Source organism: Phocoena sinus, chromosome 3, assembly GCF_008692025.1.
Source record: "Phocoena sinus isolate mPhoSin1 chromosome 3, mPhoSin1.pri, whole genome shotgun sequence".
In the NCBI taxonomy this organism is placed as follows: Eukaryota; Metazoa; Chordata; class Mammalia; order Artiodactyla; family Phocoenidae; genus Phocoena; species Phocoena sinus.
In genome coordinates, this window is record NC_045765.1 from 136,924,586 (window position 1) to 136,949,519 (window position 24,934).

Consider the following 24,934-nt stretch of genomic DNA (forward strand, 5'->3'; position numbering starts at 1 on the left):
AGTTTATAATTTTCATCAAGTCCAGCTTATCTATAGTTTATTATCATGGATCATGCCTTTGGTGGTGTTTCTAAAAAGTCATTGCGATACCCAAGGTCATCTAAGTTTCCTCCTATGTTATCTTCTAGGAGTTTTATAGTTTTGTGTTTTACATTTAGGTCTATGATTCATTTTGAGTTAATTTGGGGGAAGGTGTGAGGTCTATATCTAGATTAACATTTTTGCATGTGGCTGTCCAGCTATTCCAGCACCATTTGTTAAAAAGACTATCTTTGCTCCATTTTACTGTCTTTGCTTATTTGTCAAAGATTAGTTGACTATATTTATTTTATGTGGGTCTATTTCTGGGTTGTTCCACTCATATATTATCTATTCACTCACCAATACTACACTGTTTTGATTACTGGTAGCTTTATAAAAATTCTTGAAGTCAGGTAGTGTCAGTCCTCCAACTTTGTTTTATCTTTCAATATTGTGTTGGCTCTTCTTGGTCTTTTGCCTCTTTAGATAAATATAAACTTTACAACTACTTGTTAGTATCCAAAAAATAGCTTGCTCAGATTTTGAATGAAATTGCATGGAATCTGTAGATCAAGTGGGGGAAACTGCCATCTTGACAATGTTGAGTCTTTCTATCCATGAACATGGAATATTTCTCCATTTATTAAATTTTTCTTTGATTTCACTCACCATCATTTTGTAGATTTCCTCACATAGATGTTGTACATATTTTGTTAGACTTATAGCTAAGTATTTTATTTGGGGGATGCTTATATAAATGTACTTTTAATTTCAAATTTCACTTGTTCATTACTGGTATATAGGAAAGCAATTGACTTTTGTATATTAATCTTTTATCCTGTAACCTTGCTATAAATGTTTATAATCTCCATGAGGTGTTTTTTTGTTGTCGTTGATTTTTTTTCTTCAGATTTTCTACATAGACAATTGTCATCTGCAAACAAAGACAGTTTTATTTCTTCCTTCCTAAACTGTATGTATTTTATTTTATTTGTCTTATTATACTAGCTAGGACTGATAGTACAATGTTGAAAAGCAGGAGGTAATAGGGGACATTCTTCCCTTGTTCCTGATCTTAATGGGAAAACTCCAAGTTTCTCATCATTAAGAATGATGTTAGCTATAGGTTTTTGGTAATTGTTCTTTATCAAAATTTGGAAGTTCCCTCTGTGTGTGGAGGGGAGAAGAAGCATTCTATAGTTCTGTGATTATGTCTCAGTCTTTTGGTGAATCTATCTGCTACACTGTGAGCTTCATCATTACTTCTAAATTCTACATCCCCCTGACCTTAGGTGGGACAGAATGGCTAGAGGAAAATTGATTTGGGTATTTCCCTTCTCCTACCTGGAAGGCTAGAGCTGGCCAGAGTTGGATATTTCCTTTCCCCTGGGTAGATTAGGTTCTGATAAAACCCAGAAGGTTAAGCTCTGATAAAATAGTTTTTCCTGAGAAGTCCTCATTAAGAAGACCAGAATGCTCTGGCATATTTCAAAATGGTTCTTTTTTCCTCCCCTTGCAGAAGCATAAGATTTTTCTCCAAAATTTACTCTGAGGATCTGGTAGAGCTTCTGGAAGTAAAACTCCTTCCAGAAGTGTGGGAGCACTCCTATGACTGGGTCCTCATGGAGTTTTTAACTCTCAAAGTCATACACACTGATCATCCAGCAATTTGCCAACTACTGTTTACATTGTTCTACCCTGGCACTTGTTCCTGTGGAGATTTCTGCTGATGGATTTCTGCTTCCATAAATTGTGACTCTCAATCTACCTGTCTGTCTCTTCAATATTTGGGGTAGTGGTTTGGACTGTGACCTCGGAATCTCTAGCAGATCTAAGAAGAATTGTTGATTTTTCAGTTTGTTCAGCTTTTTACTTGTTTTTAGGATGAAGTGGTAACTTCTAAACAGCTTACACGCTGTTTTCCAAACCCTCAATCTCAACTAAGTTTCTTTTTATTTTTAATCTGGATACCCAGTTATTACAACATTTGCTGAAAATATTTTCCTTTACCACTGGATTGCTTAAGTCACTTTGCTGAAAATCAAATCACCATACAAATATGGGTCTATTTCTGAGATTTCTATTCTGTTCCATTATCAGTCTTTTTCTCTGTCCCATGCTGTCTTGATATGCAGAATTATAGTAAGGCTTTAAATCATCCAATTTTGTTCTTCTTGAAGAGTGCCTTAAGTATTTTAAATTGTTTTGCATTGCTACATATATTTCAGAATCATTTGTAGATTTTACAAATAAATATGCTAAGATTATGGTTGGGATTGCATTGAATCTATACATCAATTTTGGGAGAATTAACATCTTAAAAATACTGGGTCTTCCAATTCATGAACATGGGGTATCTCTTTATGTAGGTCTTCTTAATTTCTGTCAACAATGTTTTGTTGTTTTCAGTGCAGAGATCTCATACATTTACTGTTTAATTCATCCTTAAGTATTATGCGTATTGTGACATGATTGCAAATGCAGTTTTTTAATATTTTATTTTCCAACTGTTTACTGCTAGTATGTAAAAGTACAATAGGTTGTTTTTTTCTGTTGTCTGTGTTTTTTTTTCCCTATCAGGCTTGTATCCTGCATCACTCTCAAATTTAACTATTATATCTGGTATTTTTTGTAGATTCCTTAGAATATTCTATACAAATAATCATATCATCTGTGAATTAAAGGCAATTTTATTTCTTCCTACCTGATCCTTACATCTTAAAATTTTTATTCTTTGTCTTATTCCAATGACTAGGACTTCCAACCAATGTTGAATACAAAGGGTGACTGTGGGTATTTTTGCCTTGTTTCCAATATTTGGGAGAAAATGTTCAATATTTTGGCAATGTGTATGATATTAGCTGTATATTTTTACATGTATCCTCTATCAGATTAAGGAAATCCCCTTTTATTCCTAGTTTGCTGGGAATGTTTATCATAAATTGGTGATGAATTTTCTCTAATGTTTCCTCTGCATTTATTGAAATAATTTTTATTTTGTTAATATAGTAATTTGTTAATATAGTTAATAAAATAGATTTTAAATGTTAAAATGGGCATTTCTAAGATAAACTGCTTAGTCAAGATTTAATGTGCTTTTTATGTTAATGTTTTGTTATGCTAATACTTCGTTATTAGCATATATACTTAATCTATAGTCACAAGGGATATTGTTCATTAGTTTCTTTCTTCTTTTTTTTCCCTTGCAGTGCCTTAGTCAGCCTTTCTACTAGTCTCATCATAATTTTGGAGAAACTTTTCCTCTTTATCATGAAATGTTTAGTGTAATATTGGGTTATTTCTTCATTAATGTTTCTTAGAATTTATCAGTGAAACCCTCTGGGGCTGCAGTTTATTCCATGATAAAATTTTCTATAATAATTCAATCTACTTAAGAGATCTAGGGATATTGTTCATATAAGTCACTGAGCTGCTGTGAATCTATAAATTTTTGTCTTTCACAATTTCAGCCACTATTTCTCCCTCCTCCTCTTCTGCCTCCTCCTTCTTCCTGCCATATTTTCTCCTTTCTCTCCTTAGGGGTACCAACTACACGTATATTAGAACTAATAATATTATTCTATAAGCCCCAGAGTCTCTTTTATGTTTTTAAAATCTTTTTCTCTATATTCTTTAGATAATTGCCTTCACCCAGTTGAGTCTCACTGATTATTTTCCTTGAAATATCCATTATATTATTAAGTGACATTTCTATTGAGGATGTTGTATTTTCAGCTCCAGAATTTCTATTTGTTTTTCCTTTTGAATGTTTTTATCTCTATGATTTGATTTCTTACCTTTTTAGTCATTGTGAGCATATTTTTCTTTACCTTAATTTGCCTCATTGAGTAACTCCTTAAAGTCCTTCTATGCTAATTTCAACATTTGGGTTATCTTGGTATTGGTATCTGCTAATTGTCCTTTCTCTTGAGAAAGGGTCATATTTTCCTGATTTTTCATATGTTGAGTGATTTGGGGTTATATACTGGACACTGGAAATGATATGCTGTGGATTCTATTATATTTCTCTGGCTAATTAATTTGATTGGATTCAAAGTACAAATTCTTCAGTAGCTCAGATCTCAGCTCAGTTATTTTATCTTTAGCTAGGGTCTGTTGCACACATGCATGTTTCAGTGGTTAGCCAGATAATTAGGCAGAGCTTGTCAGGAAAACTTGGGACTACAATATTCTGATTCTTCAGTTTCCAGAACTGACCGTCACTTTCCAATGGTTAAAGTCATCACTCTGTATTTTGGTGTTTCAGACTAGAAAGCCTGTGATTTCATCAGAGTTTCAGTCACTGCAGATGGCTGCTTACTGTAGTCTACACCTTCCTTCATAGACACAAATTGCCATTGTTCCAGAGACCTCATCTACATAAGACAATGGCTGGCATATGAAAAAAGGCATCTCTTTATTTATCAGTAAGGTTGCCAGAAGTCTTCCCTTATTCCAGAACTATGTCACATGCCCATCCTAAAACCAATCACCAACAAAAACAATAGTATATAGTGAGTTATATGGCCCTGAAGAGGAGGGTGGATTTACCAAATAAATTAGCAACCGTGTCACAAAGAGAAAGGCTGGCAATAGTTCTTGGATTGGCAGCCAGTAGTGTCTGCTACATAAATCTCAGCATTGCAAATGCACTGCAAAATACCAGGAGACATTTTTCACATAGACTAACACAGGAATGATGGACCCCAGAATTGTGCAATGTGGCACTGTTAAAATTAATTACTAGATAATTTTATGAAAATGGGATTGGGAAATTCATAAAGTGAAAATCAGTTTTATTTCCAGATAATGGAAGAACCACTTAAATGGAAGTGAGATTAGTGTTGATTAAGAATTCAATGTATGAACCCCCTAAGCATGGATATATAAGAAATAAGGAGAGCATTCTAAGGGGAAAGTACCCAGAGTAGTATAGAATCATACTGAGAAAATATATGGATAAAGAGAAATCATTAGACTAAGATTTTATTAAAAGTCTAAGTTTTCCCAAAATAAATAAAGCAAAACAAAATCATATTAAAAACAAAAACCACAAAGTGATTATAAAAGAAAACTTCTGTGTTTAAAGAAGTATCCTAGAGGAGACAGGACCAAAATATGCAAGGTGGAAGTCCAGTTAGTGCAATGGTGAGATAGGTATTAAAACTTAAGTCATCTTTCCACAGATGACAGGGAAGGTCAAAGATTATTTTCTTGGGGTAAATTCCTAGAAATCACCTGATGAAAGAGTTCATCAAAACCTATGGGACGCAGCAAAAGCAGTTCTAAGAGGGAAGTTTATAGCAATACAATCCTACCTTAAGAAACAGGAAACATCTCAAATAAACAATCTAACCTTGCACCTAAAGCAATTAGAGAAAGTAGAACAAAAAAACCCCAAGGTGAGCAGAAGGAACGAAATCATAAAGATCAGATCAGAAATAAATGAAGAAGAAATGAAGGAAACGATAGAAAAGATCAATAAAACTAGAAGCTGGTTCTTTGAGAAGATAAACAAAATTGATAAACCATTAGCCAGACTCATCAAGAAAAAAAGGGAGAAGACTCAAATCAATAGAATTAGAAACGAAAAAGGAGAAGTAACTACTGACACTGCAGAAATACAAAAGATCAGGAGAGATTACTACAAGCAACGCTATGCCAATAAAATGGACAACATAGAAGAAATGGACAAATTCTTAGAAATGCACAACCTGCCAAGACTGAACCAGGAAGAAATATAAAATATGAACAGACCAATCACAAGCACTGAAATTCAGACTGTGATTAAAAACCTTCCAACAAACAGAAGCCCAGGACCAGATGGCTTCACAGGCGAATTCTATCAAACATTTAGAGAAGAGCTAACACCTATCCTTCTCGAACTCTTCCAAAATATAGCAGAGGGAGGAACACTCCAAAACTCATTTTATGAGGCCACCATCACCCTGATACCAAAACCAGACAAAGATGTCACAAAGAAAGAAAACTACAGGCCAATATCACTGATGAACATAGATGCAAAAATCCTTAACAAAATACCAGCAAACAGAATCCAAGAGCAGATTAAAAGGATCATACACCATGATCAAGTGGGGTTTATCCCAGGAATGCAAGGATTCTTCAATATATGCAAATCAATCAACGTGATACACCATATTAACAAATTGAAGGAGAAAAACCATATGATCATCTCAATAGATGCAGAGAAAGCTTTTGACAAAATTCAACACCCATTTATGATAGAAACCCTGCAGAAAGTAGGCATAGAGTGAACTTTCCTCAACATAATAAAGGTCATATATGACAAACCTACAGCCAACATCGTCCTCAATGGTGAAAAACTGAAAGCATTTCCACGAAGACAACAACAAGACAAGGTTGCCCACTCTCACCACTCTTATTCAACATAGTTTTGGAAGTTTTAGCCACAGCAATCAGAGAAGAACAGAAAATAAAAGGAATCCAAGTCGGAAAAGAAGAAGTAAAGCTGTCACTGTTTGCAGATCACATGATGCTATACACAGAGAATTGTAAAGATGTTACCAGAAAACTACTAGAGCTAATCAATGAATTTGGTAAAGTAGCAGAATACAAAATTAATGCACACAAATCTCTTGCATTCCTATACACTAATGATGAAAAATTTGAAAGTGAAATTAAGAAAACACTCCCACTTACCACTGTAACAAAAAGAACAAAATATCTAGTAATAAACCTACCTAAGGAGACAAAAGACCTGTATGCAGAAAATTATAAGACACTGACGAAAGAAATTAAAAATGATACAAATAGATGGAGAGATATACCATGTTCTTGGATTGGAAGAATAAACATTGTGAAAATGACTCTACTACCCAAAGCAATCTACAGATTCAATGCAATCCCTATCAATGTACCACTGGCATTTTTCACAGAACTAGAACAAAAAATTTCACAATTTGTATAGAAACACAAAAGACCCCGAATAGCCAAAGCAATCTTGTGAATGAAAAATGGAGCTGGAGGAATCAGGCTCCCTGACTTCAGACTATACTACAAAGCTACAGTAATCAAGACAGTATGGTACTGGCACTAAAACAGAAACATAGATCAATGGAACAGGATAGAAAGCCCAGAGATAAACCCATGCACATATGGTCACCTTATCTTTGATAAAGGAGGCAGGAATGTACAGTGGAGAAAGGACAGCCTCTTCAATAAGTGGTGCTGGGAAAACTTGACAGGTACGTGTAAAAGTATGAGATTAGAACACTCCCTAAGACCATACACAAATATAAGCTCAAAATGAATTAAAGTCCTAAATGTAAGGCCAGAAACTATCAAACTCTTAGAGGAAAACATAGGCAGAACACTCTATGACATCAATCACAGAAACATCCTTTTTGACCCATCTCCTAGAGAAATGGAAATAAACACAAAAATAAACAAATGGGACCTAATGAAACTTAAAAGGTTTTGCACAGCAAAGGAAACCATAAACAAGACCAAAAGACAACCCTCAGAATGGGAGAATATATTTGCAAATGAAGCAACTGACAAAGAATTAATCTCCAAAATTTACAAGCAGCTTATGCAGCTCGATATCAAAAAAACAAACAACCCAATACAAAAATGGGCAGAAGACCTAAATAATTTCTCCAAAGAAGATATACAGATTACCAAAAAACACATGAAAGAATGCTCAAAATCATTAGAGAAATGCAAATCAAAACTACAATGAGATATCATCTCACACCGGTCAGAATGGCCATCATTAAAAAATCTAGAAACAACAAATGCTGCAGAGAATATGGAGAAAAGGGAACACTCTTGCACTGCTGGTGGGAATGTAAATTGATACAGCCACTATGGAGAACAGTATGGAGGTTCCTTAAAAAACTACAAATAGAACTACTATACGACCCAGCAATCCCACTACTGGGCATATACCCTAAGAAAACCATAATTCAAAAAGAGTCATGTACCAAAATGTTCATTGCAGCTCTATTTACAATAGCCCGGAGATGGAAGCAACCTAAGTGTCCATCATCGGATGAATGGATAAAGAAGATGTGGCACATATATACAATGGAATATTACTCAGCCATAAAAGGAAACGAAATTGAGTTATTTGTAGTGAGGTGGATGGACCTAGAGTCTGTCATACAGAGTGAAGTAAGTCAGAAAGAGAAAAACAAATATCATATGCTAACACATATATATGGAATCTAAGAAAAAAAAAAAGGTCATGAAGAAACTAGGGGTAAGATGGGAATAAAGACACAGACCTACTAGACAATGGACTTCAAGATATGGGGAGGGGGAAGGGGAAGGTGTGACAAAGCAAGAGAGTGGCATGGACATATATACACTACCAAATGTAAAATAGATAGCTAGTGGGAAGCAGCCGCATAGCACAGTGAGATCAGCTCAGTGCTTTGTGACCTCCTAGAGGGGTGGGATAGGGAGGGTGGGAGGGAGGGAGACGCAAGAGGGAAGAGATATGGGAACCTATGTATATGTATAACTGGTTCACTTTGTTATGAAGCAGAAACTAACACACCATTGTAAAGCAATTATACTCCAATAAAGATGTTAAAAAAATGAAACAAAATTAAAAAAAATAGAGTTCATCATTTTTCTGCTCGTTCATGTAGTGTTTTGATAATTTGTTTTCAATTAATTTCTATTGGCTGAGAACGTTCAACTGTAGATTATTTCAGTATCATTGAGGACTCTAAAATATAATTATAAATAAGTAATCAAACAGATTTGTCTTATCCCATCAGGGTCACCTATGGTTACTCTTGATTTCTTATCTTTAATCAAGTACCATGGACTTGACTTCCAACCCCTTCCCATCCTAAGTAACTAGATTTATGCCAAAGTCTTTTTTATAGTAACTTGTATAAGATTTTTTTAAAAAATCCATTTAGTCAGAGTTCCCCTTTATCTACATTTGCATTTACTCACTACATTTCTCACTCTATTACTTATCTTTCTAAAAACAAAAATTTTACACTACATTTGCTTCAAAAGATGGGTATAAGAGAAAAGAATATTGGAAAGTTGCAGCACGCAGCTTCTACAGGTTCTGTCACTAATTAGCTGGATAATCTTGGGCAAGTAATTTTTCCTTTCTGGACCATAGTTGCCTCCTGTGCAACTGTAAGGAGAAAAATGAAAATAGAGTATGATAGTAAATGGGCATTCAGTTCTATCATTCCATGATTCCACAAATAATTCAAGTGACAAGATCAGACTCTCAATGTTAAATGCTATTTGTTCCTACTAGTGCCATATGCAGTACTGGTAAAATACATCCTTCATTATTCTGGGTCTCACATGTTCGGTAATTTTAGAGCCAAAGGGTATCTACTCTTTTACCTAAATATTAGTGCTAGGCCTCAAAATTATTAGTGTTAGAACTAGAAATATAATCTAGATTTCCTAAGTTCCAGGGCTAGTGCCCTTCCCTCTTTTCCTATTCACCTGCAAATGTAATAATTATAATGATTACACTTATAAATATAATAATATACAAAAGCCTGACAAATATTCTGAGTTATTCTTTCCCCCCACAGGAACAACTGTAGAAGATACTATTAGAAGAGATAATTAAAACACAGATTAACAAGCATTTGCCATTCTACATCTAACTTGCATCTGGACAGACTTGGGCAGTCTCCAGCAATGTGAAAGTATAGAAAGTGAAGGCTGAGAAACTGCATATTTTCCTATAAGAGACAGTTCCAAGAAATACACCTCTGTCAGAAAATAAACCCAAAATAATATTCAACAGCATGTAGCACACACAACATCTGCTGAGGCAAAGACTGATTTGAGTTTCCATGTATCGCCCAGTTTCAAACACATTACTTTCTCATTCTATAAAAGATTCTCTCCCTTTTAAACAAAAGCATGTTACTATTACTAACTTTGATAATATCCATACAACAGTGCTGAAAGTAAAACATTACAAGAGAAGAGTGATGACTTATGTTAGGGTTCTTAAAGTGGTTTTGCTTTTAAAAAATGTGCACCAAAGGAGCAACCACTCCCTCCTGTCATTCCTACCTAAGCTTCCAGCCTCCTCCACTGAACCTTACACACCTTTAGAATTGAGAACAGTGCCTCGTCTACTTCTCTCCACAAAAAGAGGAAAGTGCCAAGGCTCAGGCTCTTGGTCTTACAGCTGCTTTGATGAAAGGCAGGGATCTGGATCAGAACCCCCTCCATCTGCATGCCAGCAGAGTGGCTGGGCTCTCTCCATCCCCCACCACTGGGCCCTAGGAGGGAACAGCCTGTGTGACAAAATATTTCACCTTCCCTTCATCCCTTCTTAATAGTAATTTACTTCCAGATTCTGCTCTTTCCTGATGGAAGTTAGAGGGTACAGAGCCTTTTCTTTCTCCACCTACCAACATAATGTCAGGCACAGATTTCCAATTTTCCCTAATAGTCACTCAGCAGAATAGCTTTGGAAAATCTACTTGGTGATAAAGACAATTCAAACAGGAAAAAATGGATTCCTTCCAAGTGACAGAAGCAAATATCTTCAAGACAAAAAATGATGTAAATGAAACTGGCTCCCAAAACTTTATACAGCAATTAATTTCTTCCTAAAACATCTATCTGCTGTCATGTGGATATAGCCTTGTGTATTTTCAGTAGGCCTAAAAGGGTAGTGTTTATCAATAAAATGTTCTTACGTACCAAAACTAATTATACTTTATGTTGCTAAATCTGAAAATTGCTTTATTAAAAAAAAATCTGAGGTTTCTGTCTTTACCAAATATGTGGCTTCCTTGCTGTCTGTATTTCATTTCCCTTGCTTATTTACCAAAAGATAAACTAGTCACTTTTTCCCACTGGCTTTGCTTAGTTATAATTTTTTTTAACATCACAGTCAACTTTATTTTGCATTTTGATAATGGGAGATCCTGTCCTTAGGTGTTCCATGTTTGTTCTAATTTAAAGTTTTACTTAATTTAAAAGTACATTAACAAAAATTCATCTGACAAACTCAAAATACAAAAGCAAAGTTGAAAATGACAGCAGTTTGTTACCTAAATTCTAATTCTTAAGCAGTGAGTAAATAGGGATTTTTTACCCCCATGGCCCCCTTTGTTCTCTGAAAAAATGAGATTGGGGTCTTGTGTTAAGAATCCTCACCAAAGGAAGTTCCAGTTGCTCACTGGGAATGTCCTCAAATAGTTTGAAATTTTTTTTCTCCACTAATTATGTAGAATCTATGTGCAGCCATCAGCCTTCAATTCCTAAGCAAGATAACCAAATTATTTTTTATCTTGGCACAAAATTAGCTCAGAAGTCAGGTCTCTGCCCCCAAGGGATAAAAGGAGAAGGGCAACTTAACACATAAAGCACATCCCCCAAGTTACGAGAAAAGGCTCTCTTTACCGTTACTGCTGCAGCATCAATAATGAAGCAGAAGAAGCAGTTGTGCAGAACAAATGTCTGCATTTAGAAAAGGAATAAAGAAGCAGAGGACATGCTTTCATTTGAGCCTACATTCAGAACCCTGAACTTTCTGGAAGAAATAATAAAATGAGGTATCTAAAAAAGAAAACTACAAAAAGACATCATTACAAAGTACCACTGCTGTTACCCACTGGATCTTCCCAACAGATACCCCCAAACTTTGCTAACTGGCATTTCTGAGGTTCAAAGTACTCAATCTGTGTACCCAGTGTTTTTCTATTCACAGGATTGTGTGGGAATCCTGCCATTTGGGCAGGTTACTCCACCTCCCTGGACTTCAACGTGTACTTCTAAGGTCAATACTCCTTTCTACTTCCTCCGCTATCTTATTCATTGATGACAAAGAACTCACAGTTTGTCTACAGTTTCTATTACTGTAACATTTAACTTTCTTTGATAAACCAAATGTTCATAGTTGCCTTCCAATTACAATAGACTACTTTCTCTGTTCCACTAAGTAATTCTTTTGCTAGCTTTATTTCTGTCAATCTAGAAGTTGACCTCTAAAACAGAGAGCATCCAGTACTAATTTGTATAAATAACAAAAATCTGTTATAGGTAAATATTGAACTAGTGCAAAAGTTGTTTATGTATTTGGAGGAAGGTGGTCAAAAGGTTTACAAAATAAATAAGTAGTAGGGATGTAATGCACAACATGATGACTATAGCTAACACTGTATAATATACAGGGACGTTGATAAGAGAGTAGATCCTAAGAGTTCTCACCCCAACGAGAAATTTTTTTTTCTTTTTCTTTTCTTTTTGTTTTATCTATATGATATGATGGATGTTAACTAAACCTGTTGTGGTAATCATTTCACAATATATGTAGATCAAATCATCATGCTGTATATCTTAAATTTATACAGAGATGCGTGTCAATTATTTATTTCTCAATAAAACTGGAATAAAAGAGAAAATAATGAAAATGAGCCACTGTAATTTTTGGCCATCTTCCTAATTCAAGCTTTGGAGTTAAAAAAATTATTTTTCAATCAATTCTAAATGATCTGACAGGCTTTATTTTTCAATAATTCAAAACAAAACTAGATAGCTAACAAGAAGTGCTTAAAGGTGTGTGTGTGTGTGTGTGTGTGTGTGTGTGTGTGTGTGTGTGTGTGTGTGTAATGATAGGAATGAGGGACTGCGTAAGGTGATTTCCCACAATTAAGTTTCTAATTGCAGAAAATATGAGATTAAAATATTTCTCATATATATTTTCCTATTTTTTAACCATGGCAAATATAGGTAAAACCAATACGAGATAAATACATAAATCCAGAAAATGTAATGCTATAAAGTAGGAAGAGCATACCCTAATCCATGCACAAGTGAGTATAATTTTGGTTAAAGACAAAATAATATTGCTTTCTCACAAGTTAGCCAAAGAAATATTTCTAAGTCCTTTTTCTCTCTGCCCATAAAATTTAAATATATCAAACCAAATTATCCAAACCTCCACTGATAACTGAAATAGGAACATAAAAGCCAGAATGGCAGAGACAAGAAGAAGCCCTTATAGATTCTTGATTAATTTTAAAATGACATATTTTGAACTATTATTCCAAGAGCAATCTCTTTACCCCTTAGCTAGGATTTATGTAGACGCTTTCCTAATTCGGGGGTAACTTCATATGTTAACCACAGGGACTTGCTCTTCTAAAGGCACGCATTGGAATAAACCCTGAGAATTCTCCAAACAGCATGCTAAATGCCCTGGAGATTCTGAAATGTTCCTTTTCTCCCTCCCTGTCCCACAGCCTCAGCAGGGGCCACTGTTGTTCTTGCAAGGAGATTACATCCATTAAGTATGTGAAAGCTGAAATTCTTGCAATTTGCTATTTTAGTGCATACGTACTGGCTCATCACTGTCATCCTGAACAGCTTGCTTCATCTTCCCAGGCCTTTTCTCTTCTTCTTTTTTCACCTATAAAGAACTAAGGAAGTTAAAAGTCTTTTCCAGCTATAAAGCTTTATCATTGTTCAGGGTGATAAAGTGAGAGGATAAAAGTGAAATCCTTGATCTGCGCTCCATATATTCTAGGCTATATTGATTTCTATAACAAATTATACTTCTGTCAAATTTGTGTAATTGTCTGAAAGGTGGTCAGCTCACAAAATTATCTGTATGTGTATTTAATTTGGGGAGTTTTGGTACCATAACCAGCTTTTATGCCCAACTGTATATTTCAAGCCTGCCTACATCTCTGTTCTTAAAGATTTGTTTTTATATAAAAACAAAGTAGGCCAGAAAATAATACTGTTAATTCCCCTCCTTCCTTTCTTTACTAAACTATAAGCAAAGGTCAGTTAGTACAACAAATTTACTCACAAAAAATTAATGATTTTTAAAGATTAGTAAAGATTTAAATCAGGAAACAGTTAAAGTTTCATACCAAACTAAAATGAAGAAAGCTAATTTTAATATAGAGCTTTTTATAGCTTTCCACAAATACATATCCTTTCTATGAACACAATTTCTACTTTACTGAATTCCTTTTCTAAATTTATCTATGTAAAAGTGTTCTATTGCACATTTGGTAACCAAAATGTCTACTCTTTAATTTTGTACTTCAAAATCATTCACCAAATCAAAAAACTTCCACGATAATCAATCAAAACTTAATACTAGATTCTACACTTCTTGAGGGCAAATGACGTGTGTCGCTATCTTTCGTACAGCTCAAGGAATATAGCACGTCAAGCAAGCACTAGATGCTCCCCAAGGTACTTTGTATTAAATTACACTCCCCTGTGGAGTTTTGCATATATACAAAATGTATTTTATTATACGCTGGTTATCAGAATATATATACCATAGTTGGTGTCCTGACTAGGACACAAAATTTACCCTCATTGCTTCATGTGAAGAGACTTGAACAAAATTACTAGTTATAGAGGTGTATGTATGTGAAAGGAAAGAGCAAAGGATGCTGCAGATTTGCAATAGAGAGGAACTGTTACCACCCCTTGCACTTCAGGGCTGAGGGGAGGAAATATTGTAGGAACTCCAGTGGTAGCTGGAGCCCTGGAGGAGAGGATCTGGCGGGACACAGCCACTCCTAGAAAAGTGACACTGAAACAAAGAGGAGGAGAGGAAGAAATACCCAGAAGTTCTCTAATCTTCTGAAGATCCCATTCTCCCACTGCCAAAACCAACTGCAAGTCATCCATCCATCCAAGGGACACTGGTGATGCACAGATGTCAGGACAGAGCTGAGCAGAAAAGGGCAGAAAATCGGTCTGGGGACCAACCCAAGAAAAACCAGCACCGTGCATATTGCATTCCTCCAAAACAATAATATTTCTGTTAATACTAATTTGTAATATTCTATGAATACTAATTCATTGATAATAAATCTTTGTCAAAGTCTATTTATCAGAGAAAAATTTGTCAAATAGGGAGAACGGATGTTAGGTCAAATTATATTTGATGATGTGTATGTTTTAATGGGAAGCACATGGCAGCAGATAGATTAGGGAACTCTTAGCGGGAAATAATTAACATAATGAGCTAGAAAACAAAAATGTGCATCCAGGAGTCTGAGAACAGAAGGAAAAGAAACCGAGTCAGGTTCAGTTAGCAGAAAGGACGTAGCCCAAATCCCCAGAGTTCAGGAGAAAGTGTAGGGGTTGTGCCAGGGCCATAAAGCCGTCAAAGATCGAGTCTTGCTCCTTCATGAAGCTGAGAATAGAGTTCAGGGTTTCCTTCAGCTCTTCCTGTAAGGAGTAGAACAACCAGAAAGAAATTTCAGGGGCTCTTCTTTCTCTTCTCAATCTCTCCATTTGCTGTCTGAGTCCTAAGATAACCCTGTTTCGTCCATCAATAATAAAGTGTCTAAGATCATTCATTTTTTTTTTTTTTTTTTTTTTTTTTTTTTGCGGTACGTGGGCCTCTGACTGTTGTGGCCTCTCCCGTTGCGAAGTGCAGGCTCAGCGGCCATGGCTCACGGGCCCAGCCGCTCCGCGGCATGTGGGATCTTCCCGGACCGGGGCACGAACCCGTGTCCGCTGCATCGACAGGCGGACTCTCAACCACTGCGCCACCAGGGAAGCCCTAAGATCATTCATTTGTTCATTCATTCATTCATTCATGCTCTTTGAAAGGTAAATTGCTCTCATTTATTGTAAAATCCTGCAAAATGTACAATGTCCAGCTAGCACACAGTAGGTATCAATAAACATTAGTTGAATAAAAACCAATTAGTGAATGGATGGAGAAATGAAGATACTACAAATGTTGTTATAAAACGTTGCAACTTTAAAGAAAACACTACGACCTGCCAATTAATTCACAAACATAAATGACTGAGATCAAAATGTTTAAAATTTTGATCTAGGGTACAGGACTAAGAAACCTAGAGAGCTTGAAGTGAAAGGAGGCACATTTCGACAAAGGGACAGCTGAGAACACAGAAAACAAACAGAACTCTTCAGAGACTTCACAGCTTTGTCAAGGGAAGGTTCTGTTTACCATCAGCTGGAAGGAGACAAACAGCAGCTTTGTGGAAATATGTTTGTTGTGTTTGGTGCCAAGATGCAGAGTTCAGTTTCCAGGAATTTTTGGTGATTTATTAAATGATTTAAACATCCTTATATAGAATATTTTTTCCTTCAAAAATTCCTTTTCACCATCTTGGCCATTTTTCCTTCTCAATGAGATCATTAAGTCTGTTTGAGAGCTAGGGAATAGGAAATTTACATTAGCTTCAAACTTTGTAAAAAATTGTTTAATCCAATACCTATGCTCTGAAATATCATACTGCTTTATGGAAACTTAATAGTAGAATACAGAAAACAGAATCAAATTATAAATCTACTTTTCTAGAAGTTGCCATAAATTTTCTGGAGGATAACTTATAAATTAGATTATGTATTTTTAAAAATCCTTGAATATTCTAGAAATATGTATATACATTGCTTTCCAATTGTGTTCATTTCACAGGCTTTGATAAAATAGCCCCCTTTGCCAAATAAATCTCAATATTTATTTGGCTAGTCAACTGGTACTTAATAATTCAACACTAAATTATTTTATTACTTTTCTCTGGCTAATCTACTATAACAAAGAAATATTAGTTTTTCCATAAGTAAAGCCTCCTAACCCTTTTTATCATTTCCCTGCTGGCATCTCAGACATTAGAGTGATGAGTGGTCAATGATAAGGACAAGAGGAGCAGAGAGGGGAAAAGAGAAAAGAGACAAGACAGGTGTTACCAAAAAATTAGGACAATAGCCCATAACCTAGTACCTGAGTTCCAAACTCTGTTCTACCACTGAGTGACTTGGGCATCAGTTGTTCATTCACCTATGAAATGAATGAGTTAGATTCAATTATTGCTAAGAGTCCCATTGGCTCTGCAGTATTACACTACTCTCCATGAGGTAAGACCTCTTTTCCTTTCATTTGAAACCCCTAGTTAAAAACCAATAAGATATCACTATTTTATTTTCCCCCAGATATTATGACTATTAGCATCATCTCTAGTTGCATCCTGGTAAGATCACAAGCCCCAACAAAGCCTTAAAACTGGCATCTTCCGTATCCCAAAGAAAAAACGAGCTGGAGTACATACTCATAAAGGCACACTTCAAAAATGAGGCCTGCACATGTCTACTTTGTAGAACAGCCTGGCTGACTTTTGACCTGACTTAGTATTATTTAAAGCAGCTTACTGACACTGCCAATAACATCGCACATAATAGAACACACATCTTGTAAGTGAACCACAGATAGTGCCAGGCAACATAAAGAATCCAACTGCTTCAACAGAATAGCTACTGAAGGATCTGGAAGCAAATACACAAACTGCTTCTCTGAGGTCAAATAACCACGTTTTAGGATTCTTCAGTGGCTGCTGCCATAGTCTTGCTTTTAAAAGCCTCAATAATTTCTCAAGACATCGTGTTTAACAAAAGGCCACATCTATTTCCCCCAGTAAAGATTTAGCCTAACATTACTGGATATGTTTAGGGCATAGAAATAAAGCATGCCTTCCAGAGGTTGGAAAGAAGAGAAAAACTGCCTTTTAGAATTAGTAGGTACCATTCTAATCTGAAGCTTGTACTGTCCTTTTCAATCGTTGCAGAGAAACAATTAATAAAGGAATCCATTAAGACCTGATTATTGCTGCTAAAAAAGGAAGGTAGAATTTCAGTCCTTTGAAGTAACTGAGAATGATTCAGGCCTCATTACAGAGATATAATCTACATTCATACATTTATGTTAGTGATTCAAATCTATTGGGAGAGATTGAATTCCGTTAAATAGTGCATCTTTCCTGTGGAACTTTTCTCAGGCTTTCTCGGGCTAACCTAAGAGGTGACCTAACAATGCAAAGCAGTGGAGTATTTAGGGATTCAACTGTGCTATAAAAGAAAGGCTGTACAGAAAAGAGAAAGAAGAATGAGATATAATCTAAAAAGCTATGTCAGCTTTTCCTTTGGGCTGTTTTGTAAATGCCCTTCCTGTCATCACGCTGTACAGAAGAGAGGCGAAAGGGCTCTAGAACTTTTAAACACTGCACCTGCTGCAAGCAGATTTTAATATGGAAGTTTTAAAGATGTATTTTTCCCATTTAGGACAGAATAAAAATACAAACCCTCTAACTTAAATGTCTGAACAGCTTCTTCTACTGGAGAAGAAAGTTGGTAGATGTGTGTGTGTGTGAAAGAGAGACAAGAGAGTGTGTATGTGTGAGAGAGAGAGACAGAGACAGAGAGAGACAGAGAGACTACTTTCGAGGTTTGGGGTGGGGGTTTGTCTATTGTGAGTTAAAAGAATTGAAAGGATCTCAAGCTGGCACCAATACTGTTGGTGCCCAGTGCAGAGAAACCTCAAAATAATAACTTCATGTGTTTTGTAACTTTTCATGGCAGGATTTTTATTGTACGGTTTCATCAAACATATTTTTATTTTCAAAAAAAATATGTAGGTTTAATTACTTGTCAATTCAAACATTTGGATTCTGCTGAACAACTGGGCTGAAACTATTTCCTTAGAAACACTACACTCTTTTTTAGGCATTTTTCAGCTCAGGTATAAAACAATGAACTAGAAAATTGAAATTAGCACTGTGAGTTTATTTTTAAATATCCATGCTTTAATGAAAGAACCAGACTTGTTTGACATATGCTCTTTATTTGCTTAACTCTCCAATTAATAGCTACAGAAATCAGAGCTAATTACATTGAATATAAAAATCTACTGTGTTTACCACATTGTCAAAGTCTTCTGAATAAGCATTGCAATGGTTTATAAATAATGCAGTTAAAATCCTGATTCTAGTATTAAAATGTTCTGTTTCAAAGGCTCTGAATGCACAGGAAACTATAAGAGCACGGTGTAAAGTCATTTTTCAAGTCACCAAACAACATAATTAGGCAATATTCCTAAAGCCCATTTCCAAAGGTAGATTTTTAAATTTCTTTGTCTTTTCTCCTGTTCAATGAAGACTGAGACCAAATGCACATTGCAGGGACTCTGGTTTGTAGTATATACACAAGCTCGCCTGATTAGTTCCCTCCGAATTACAGTTGCAGAGGTCAAACTCCCAAGTTCACCTTGAAGTGATTCACCCTCTTAGGATAGCTGCCTAAAAATTAGGTCGAACCATATGAAACTGCCACTTCTGAAGGTCAAAAACCATAAAATATTGGCAATTTCACATGCTTCAACATAACACACAGGTCCAACTGCCTTACAGAACATAAATACTTTATACCAATACATCTTCAGTCACTTCTTCCAGTCAGGCTGTCCCTAGTTTAGAGTAATTCTTAAAGAGACTCTCTAGGAATTCTTACTCAGATTGGAACGGATTATCACAGTATCTCCTTCTTTGTGCCTCTTAATCCTTGGCAAAGGCTGCCTAGCCAGGGACTTGATTCTGTCTGTACCTGAGACATGAGCAAGTTTATTAGCAATGAAGGAGTTTCAGGGTGGTGAATGTGAAAAAGAGAGGGAGACGGGTGGTACAGTTATTTTATAAAATAGAGCCCTTTAAACATTAAAATTTGAAGACAGAAGAAAGAAAATACCTCTTGATGGCAAAGGAAATTGCCTAGGAAACAGCAGAATATTCGGCAAAATCGTATGGTTAAATCTTCGCAATCTCAATAAAATGAGTTCGCTTTGAAGTGCACGCGTTATTCTGTAAACGACCCTTGTTAGCTATCAGAAATCGGTCATTTCGGTCCCTGATTTCACTTGCGCCGAGAGAGGCGACTTTTAGGGGTGGTGATAAATCTCCCTGAGCTTAAAAGTCAGAGAGGGCCAAAGTGTGAACTTTTTACTTCAGCAAAGGAAGCGAGAAATCAGTGATTCATTAAAGCAGAGACCTCCTTGGAAGCTGGCAGAAGAGGAGGAAAGGAAGCTAATTATGTCTTCCTTTTCTTTGCTCGCTCCCACCAAGTTTATAATCTACTGCCTTGGAGGGTTTATCCTCAGCATCTTCTGTTTTCTCCCTCAGCCCTCCCTTGCTTCTGTGAGCGAGGGGGGAAAAAAAAGTCAGCCAAACCCCAGGCTCCAGGTGGCTCTCAAGTACTTCACTGCCAAAAGGAAAAAATAAATAAAAAATCCTATACTGGAAAACAAGTGAGAAAGGGGCTCCCCAGAGGGGATTGGTTCAGACTGGAAGACAGCAAAATTCGGAAGGCGTGAGGATACTGCTCGCTCCGGTGACCAGCGCTGCGAGCACAAGGACGCTTTCGCAGCAATTAGCCCAAGCTGGAGGCGCTGGCGGAGCCTGCAGGCTGCGGCGGCCCGGGTGGCGAGGAAAGGACCCGCAGCCCCCGAGCTCCAGGCAGAGGCATCGCGCTCCCTTCTCCTCGCTCCCCTGCTCTCCCCACTCCCTGCCCCCTCCCCCTCCCTCTCCTCGGCGTTCCCAGCAGCCGAGGGTTTCAGATGTCCCACCGCCGTTTGACCCCCTTTCCCCCCGCCCGCCCCCCGCTTCTCCACCCCTGCAAATGAGGTTTGGCCAGCAGAGGCAGAGCCCACCTCTGGCTTAGAATCACTGACATTTAGACTCCAGGCTTCAACCTGTTTACAAGCGGGCTTTCCAAAGGAAGGGGGGCGGCGGGGGGAGGAAAATAGGGCCAAACAAAACACCAACCGCCATCCCCTCCAAACAAGAAGTGACTTTCTGGAGGCTTCAAATCAACAGGCACCACCAAAAAGAGAAAGCAAGAGGGGGAAGAGAACAACGGCGACCGGGCAGCTGACTCCAGTTCTGACAACTCAAAGGGACTCACTTTTAGAACTGGCCAGCAAGCTGGGGCTGTGCAGAGAGGGACCAGAAGGTGCCAACCGCAGAAGGGCGCAGATACCTCCCCCAGCCTCCCACCCCAGCCCCTTTGGGTTTTGTTCACCGTGCTGTCATCTGTTTTTCAGACCTTTTTCTGCATCTAACATGGTGAAGAAAGGAGTGAAGAAGAGAACAAAGTAACTCCCGGGGGAGCGAAGATCGAGGGTTACCCACACCACGACGGCCACCACCAGCTCCTGCTACTGCGGCCACCCACGTCCACATTCACCGGGAGACCGAGGGGCGCGCGGCAGCGGATCCGAGAAAGGAGCGAGAAGAGGCAGCCGGCCCTTCCGAGGAGTTATGGATGTTGGTGCTTTCACTTCTGGCCAGATCCGAGCCCAGAGGGAGCTAACCAGCGGCCGCCACCTCCAGCTGTCTCCTTGCCTCGCACCAGGTCTTACCGTTCCAGTATGTTCCTTCTGATGAGACAATTTCCAGTGCCGAGAGTTTCAGTACAATGTGGAAATGGATACTGACACATTGTGCCTCAGCCTTTCCCCACCTGCCCGGCTGCTGCTGCTGCTGCTTCTTGTTGCTGTTCTTAGTGTCTTCCGTCCCTGTCACCTGCCAAGCCCTTGGTCAGGGCATGGTGTCACCAGAGGCCACCAACTCCTCTTCTTCCTCGTCCTTCTCCTCTCCTTCCAGTGCGGGGAGGCATGTGCGGAGCTACAATCACCTCCAAGGAGATGTCCGCTGGAGAAAGCTCTTCTCTTTCACCAAGTACTTTCTCAAGATTGAGAACGGGAAGGTCAGCGGTACCAAGAAGGAGAACTGCCCGTACAGTAAGTAACAAATGCGCGCTCCCCTCCTTCCAATTATCCACCCCACCCCACGGAGGGGGGGGGAATCTGTTCCAGATGTGGCCAGCTAAATATTTACGTCCCCAACTCCTGTAAAATGATTAAGTGGAATACTTTCACACTAAATCACCCCCCCCCCCGGGTGTATACATTGCGCCGCCTAACCCCCTCCCCGTAGCGCGCTCCCTCCCACCCCCCACCCAGGCTCTTTGCCACCCTGCCCGCCCCGTCTCTCTGGCTTGTCACTCGCGGGACCACGCAGGGCGTCCAAGAGTTGTTGCAGTGCATAGATGCCCCTCTCTGTCTCCATCGCCCTTCCCCACCTCACCCCAAGGTCTCCCTTCCCTCCCTTCTGGAAATGGCTCAAGTAAACACATTTTGTTCTTTTGGCTGGCAATCTTATTAAGAGTTTCAGGACAGTTTCCTCAAGCTGAAAATAATTATCCGCTGTCAATTATAGGGACTTTATGGGAACTTTATTTAAGAAAGAAAAGTCAATTTCACTCTCCCCCACCCCCATCCCTTTACCCTACCACCCCTCTAGATAGGAGCAAGAGCATTTTTCTGGTTTTGATTTTTTTTTTTTTTTTTTTGGTCCCTCATGTTGGTTTGAGTGATTGCAGTCCATGAAGTTAGCTTTTCAGGCACCACCGCTGCTATTTGTCTTCTGCCTGCCTTCTCTCTTGGTAACATGATGCTCATGTCTGCATTGTCAATAGCATATGCGCTGCTTTGTGGTGTCCTGTTGTACTCGTTTCTTCTCAAACCTCTCATATTGCAGAGCCATAGTACTACGGCACTGTAAACATCTGGGACTGGAGTCACACAGACCTCACACAAATTTCATTGTCATTCTTTTATTTTCAAAGTAAAAGTCATAAGTCTGTTTCCATGGTGTTGGTTTATCCCATAGGATGAGGTTTTCACCTCAGTACAAATTATGCCCCATCCTTGGATTTCTTGCCTTTCTCCTTTCTCCCTCCCTCTTTCCTTCTTTAGCTCTTTCACTTCTTTCTTTCTTGCAGGGATGTGGGTTGGGTAGGGGGAGGGAGAACTAGAAGAGGAGGAGTGAACATTGTGTCTCTTCCTGAATCAGTCCAGCAAAGCCAGATTACTCTGTTGGCTTCCTTTCCTGCTTACTTTCAAGTGGTGAGACTTATTCATCCTCTATTGATTGCAATTTGAAAGGATCCCTGAGGCTATGTAATGGCACACTGAAGACAGTAGACAATAACATTTAAACATCTTTAATGACCATTTAGCATTATCTCAATGGTGGTTCCAAGTCACCTTTTCAAAGGATTTTTTTGTGTCAGTTGTTTGGGAATTCCAAGCATATATTTGCTAGCTAACTTAAATACATGAGTCATATACTTCATGATTCCTTAGCCCAGAAAGTTTCTGGTATTAATGGGAAAGACAGTTAACAAGAACTTAGCATTATCTTTTTAAAATAAAGATTTACAAGAAATAAGACATTTTTCTTACTTGGGGACTCACATACCTTCAACATTAACTTCTGTTCTTCCTCAGCTGCTATTTCCATTTACTAAAATTAACAATATGTTTACAAGTAATAAAAAAGATTTGTGTGTTTTAAAGTATTCCATTTGATGTTTACTGCCAGAGATGTACCTATAGTCCATTACCTATATTTTTTCCATTCTTATTCATAAGAAGTGGCTGAAATAATGTCATTTTTTTTTTTTGCTCCAAAGTAATTTGTTACTTGAATTTATTAGATACGATGTATAGATGTTATGGTTATTAATTTAAAATTTTAATACTTTTATTCACTTCTAAAACAAAAGAGTTGTGATATCATCCAGGTAGGACGATGGGGAAGAAGTGGCCCAAACACTTACTGAAGAGTGAGCTGGGAGATAAAAAAAAAAAAACTCACAGGGACTGAAATTCTTTGTATTTTTAGTTCATGGAAATAACTCAAAGAAATATAATAAAATTTCAGAGTGTTAACCTTGAGCAAAAATTTTTTTACACTAACTTGACTTTGCTATTGCTGTATTTTAAGTGTCTTTATGATGTGATGTAAGGAGCAATCTATAGTAGTTTATTTATGCAACTTAAATTACTGTTTTCTAAAATAATGATCACTGTGTGATTAACCATTTAGTAAATGGTTTCCAGTGTACACATTAAAATAACTTTTTACAGTAAGAATTATCTGCAAAGAGAAAAGTATCTGATTTTTATCGTGTAAAAACAAGTGTGGAAAATTTTCATCCTGTTTAAAATATACTAATACGTCTTCCATGTGATAAATGATAACTAATAGTCCCTGTTAAAATTATAATATCATATAGTAATGCAATCCTAATCAATGGTTGAAAATGAAAGGGGGTGGAGCTTGCTATGTTAAATAATGTCAAACCATAAATAAGTTAGGTTTTCCAAGAACATCTGTATCAAGACATAGCAAGTGAATAGTAGAGGCTGAAACAGCTTTCATTTCACATGTGGCTGGGTAATCAGAATGCTGCTACAGTTTCCAGCTGGACTGATTCAGCTGAACTACATGGTATCATTAAGATATTGTCTAAATGTTGCATAATTACATGAGAACAAACTTTTGCTATGCCTACAGGGTAACCAGCCAGCCAGCCCACCAAATGGTAGCCTGTTAAATATTAGGGTATCTAACCTCTGAAGAGTGTCAGTTCCTTGTCCAAAAACCACATTTCAGTAACATTTTCCTAAACAAGTTATTAATTATTCTCAATACACAAAGCTGTTCTTTTAAGGTTTGCTTATTTGAAGCTTAATTTTCTTTGTTACTTTTGACCCTAGTATTACTGCTGCTAAAATACAGTAATAGCTTATCTAAGAGGTTACATGTTTGTGATGGTCCTGGGTAATTAAACAACTGTTTTACTGGCTTTTTGCCAGCAAAATGCTAACAAAAGAGAAGTAAGGAAATCACCCATGAGCACTGAAAAATCATTTTTAACTTCTACCTCCAAAGTTGGTTCCCAGAAATTGGATGGTTCTAAAAATATTACATGTGCTAGAGAAACTCTTCTCCATCTTGAGTGATTATTATAAATTTTTAGGGGTGGGGTATTTTTTGTTTGCTCCTTTGCCATTATATGAGAGTAGAATAAAGGGAGCAGTGATGAATTATGTTTCTCCTGCTAGAAGTCTGAGAAAGCTTGAATAATTTAGAATAGCTGTGGCGTATCTGTCACTAGATATGCTCGGGCTCATTTAGGTTTGTTATATCATTCTTTACATCTAGAGCTTTGCCCTTGAAACATTACCACTCGTCTCCAGTTCTGGCCTACTAGAAAGGCTGGATACAGC

The 24,934-nt window shown here is 37.5% G+C and overlaps 1 protein-coding gene across 1 annotated transcript in view; it reads left to right on the plus strand.

Moving 5' to 3' along the window:
- Positions 1 to 19,917: 19,917 nt before the first annotated feature.
- The window catches only part of FGF10 (fibroblast growth factor 10), an 81,060-nt gene continuing 76,043 nt past the window's right edge, over positions 19,918 to 24,934 (plus strand). The window contains exon 1 of the mRNA XM_032627371.1: positions 19,918 to 21,595. Coding sequence (XP_032483262.1) covers positions 21,271 to 21,595 — 325 coding nt within the window. The 5' untranslated portion in view covers positions 19,918 to 21,270. The remainder of the gene's footprint in view (positions 21,596 to 24,934) is intronic.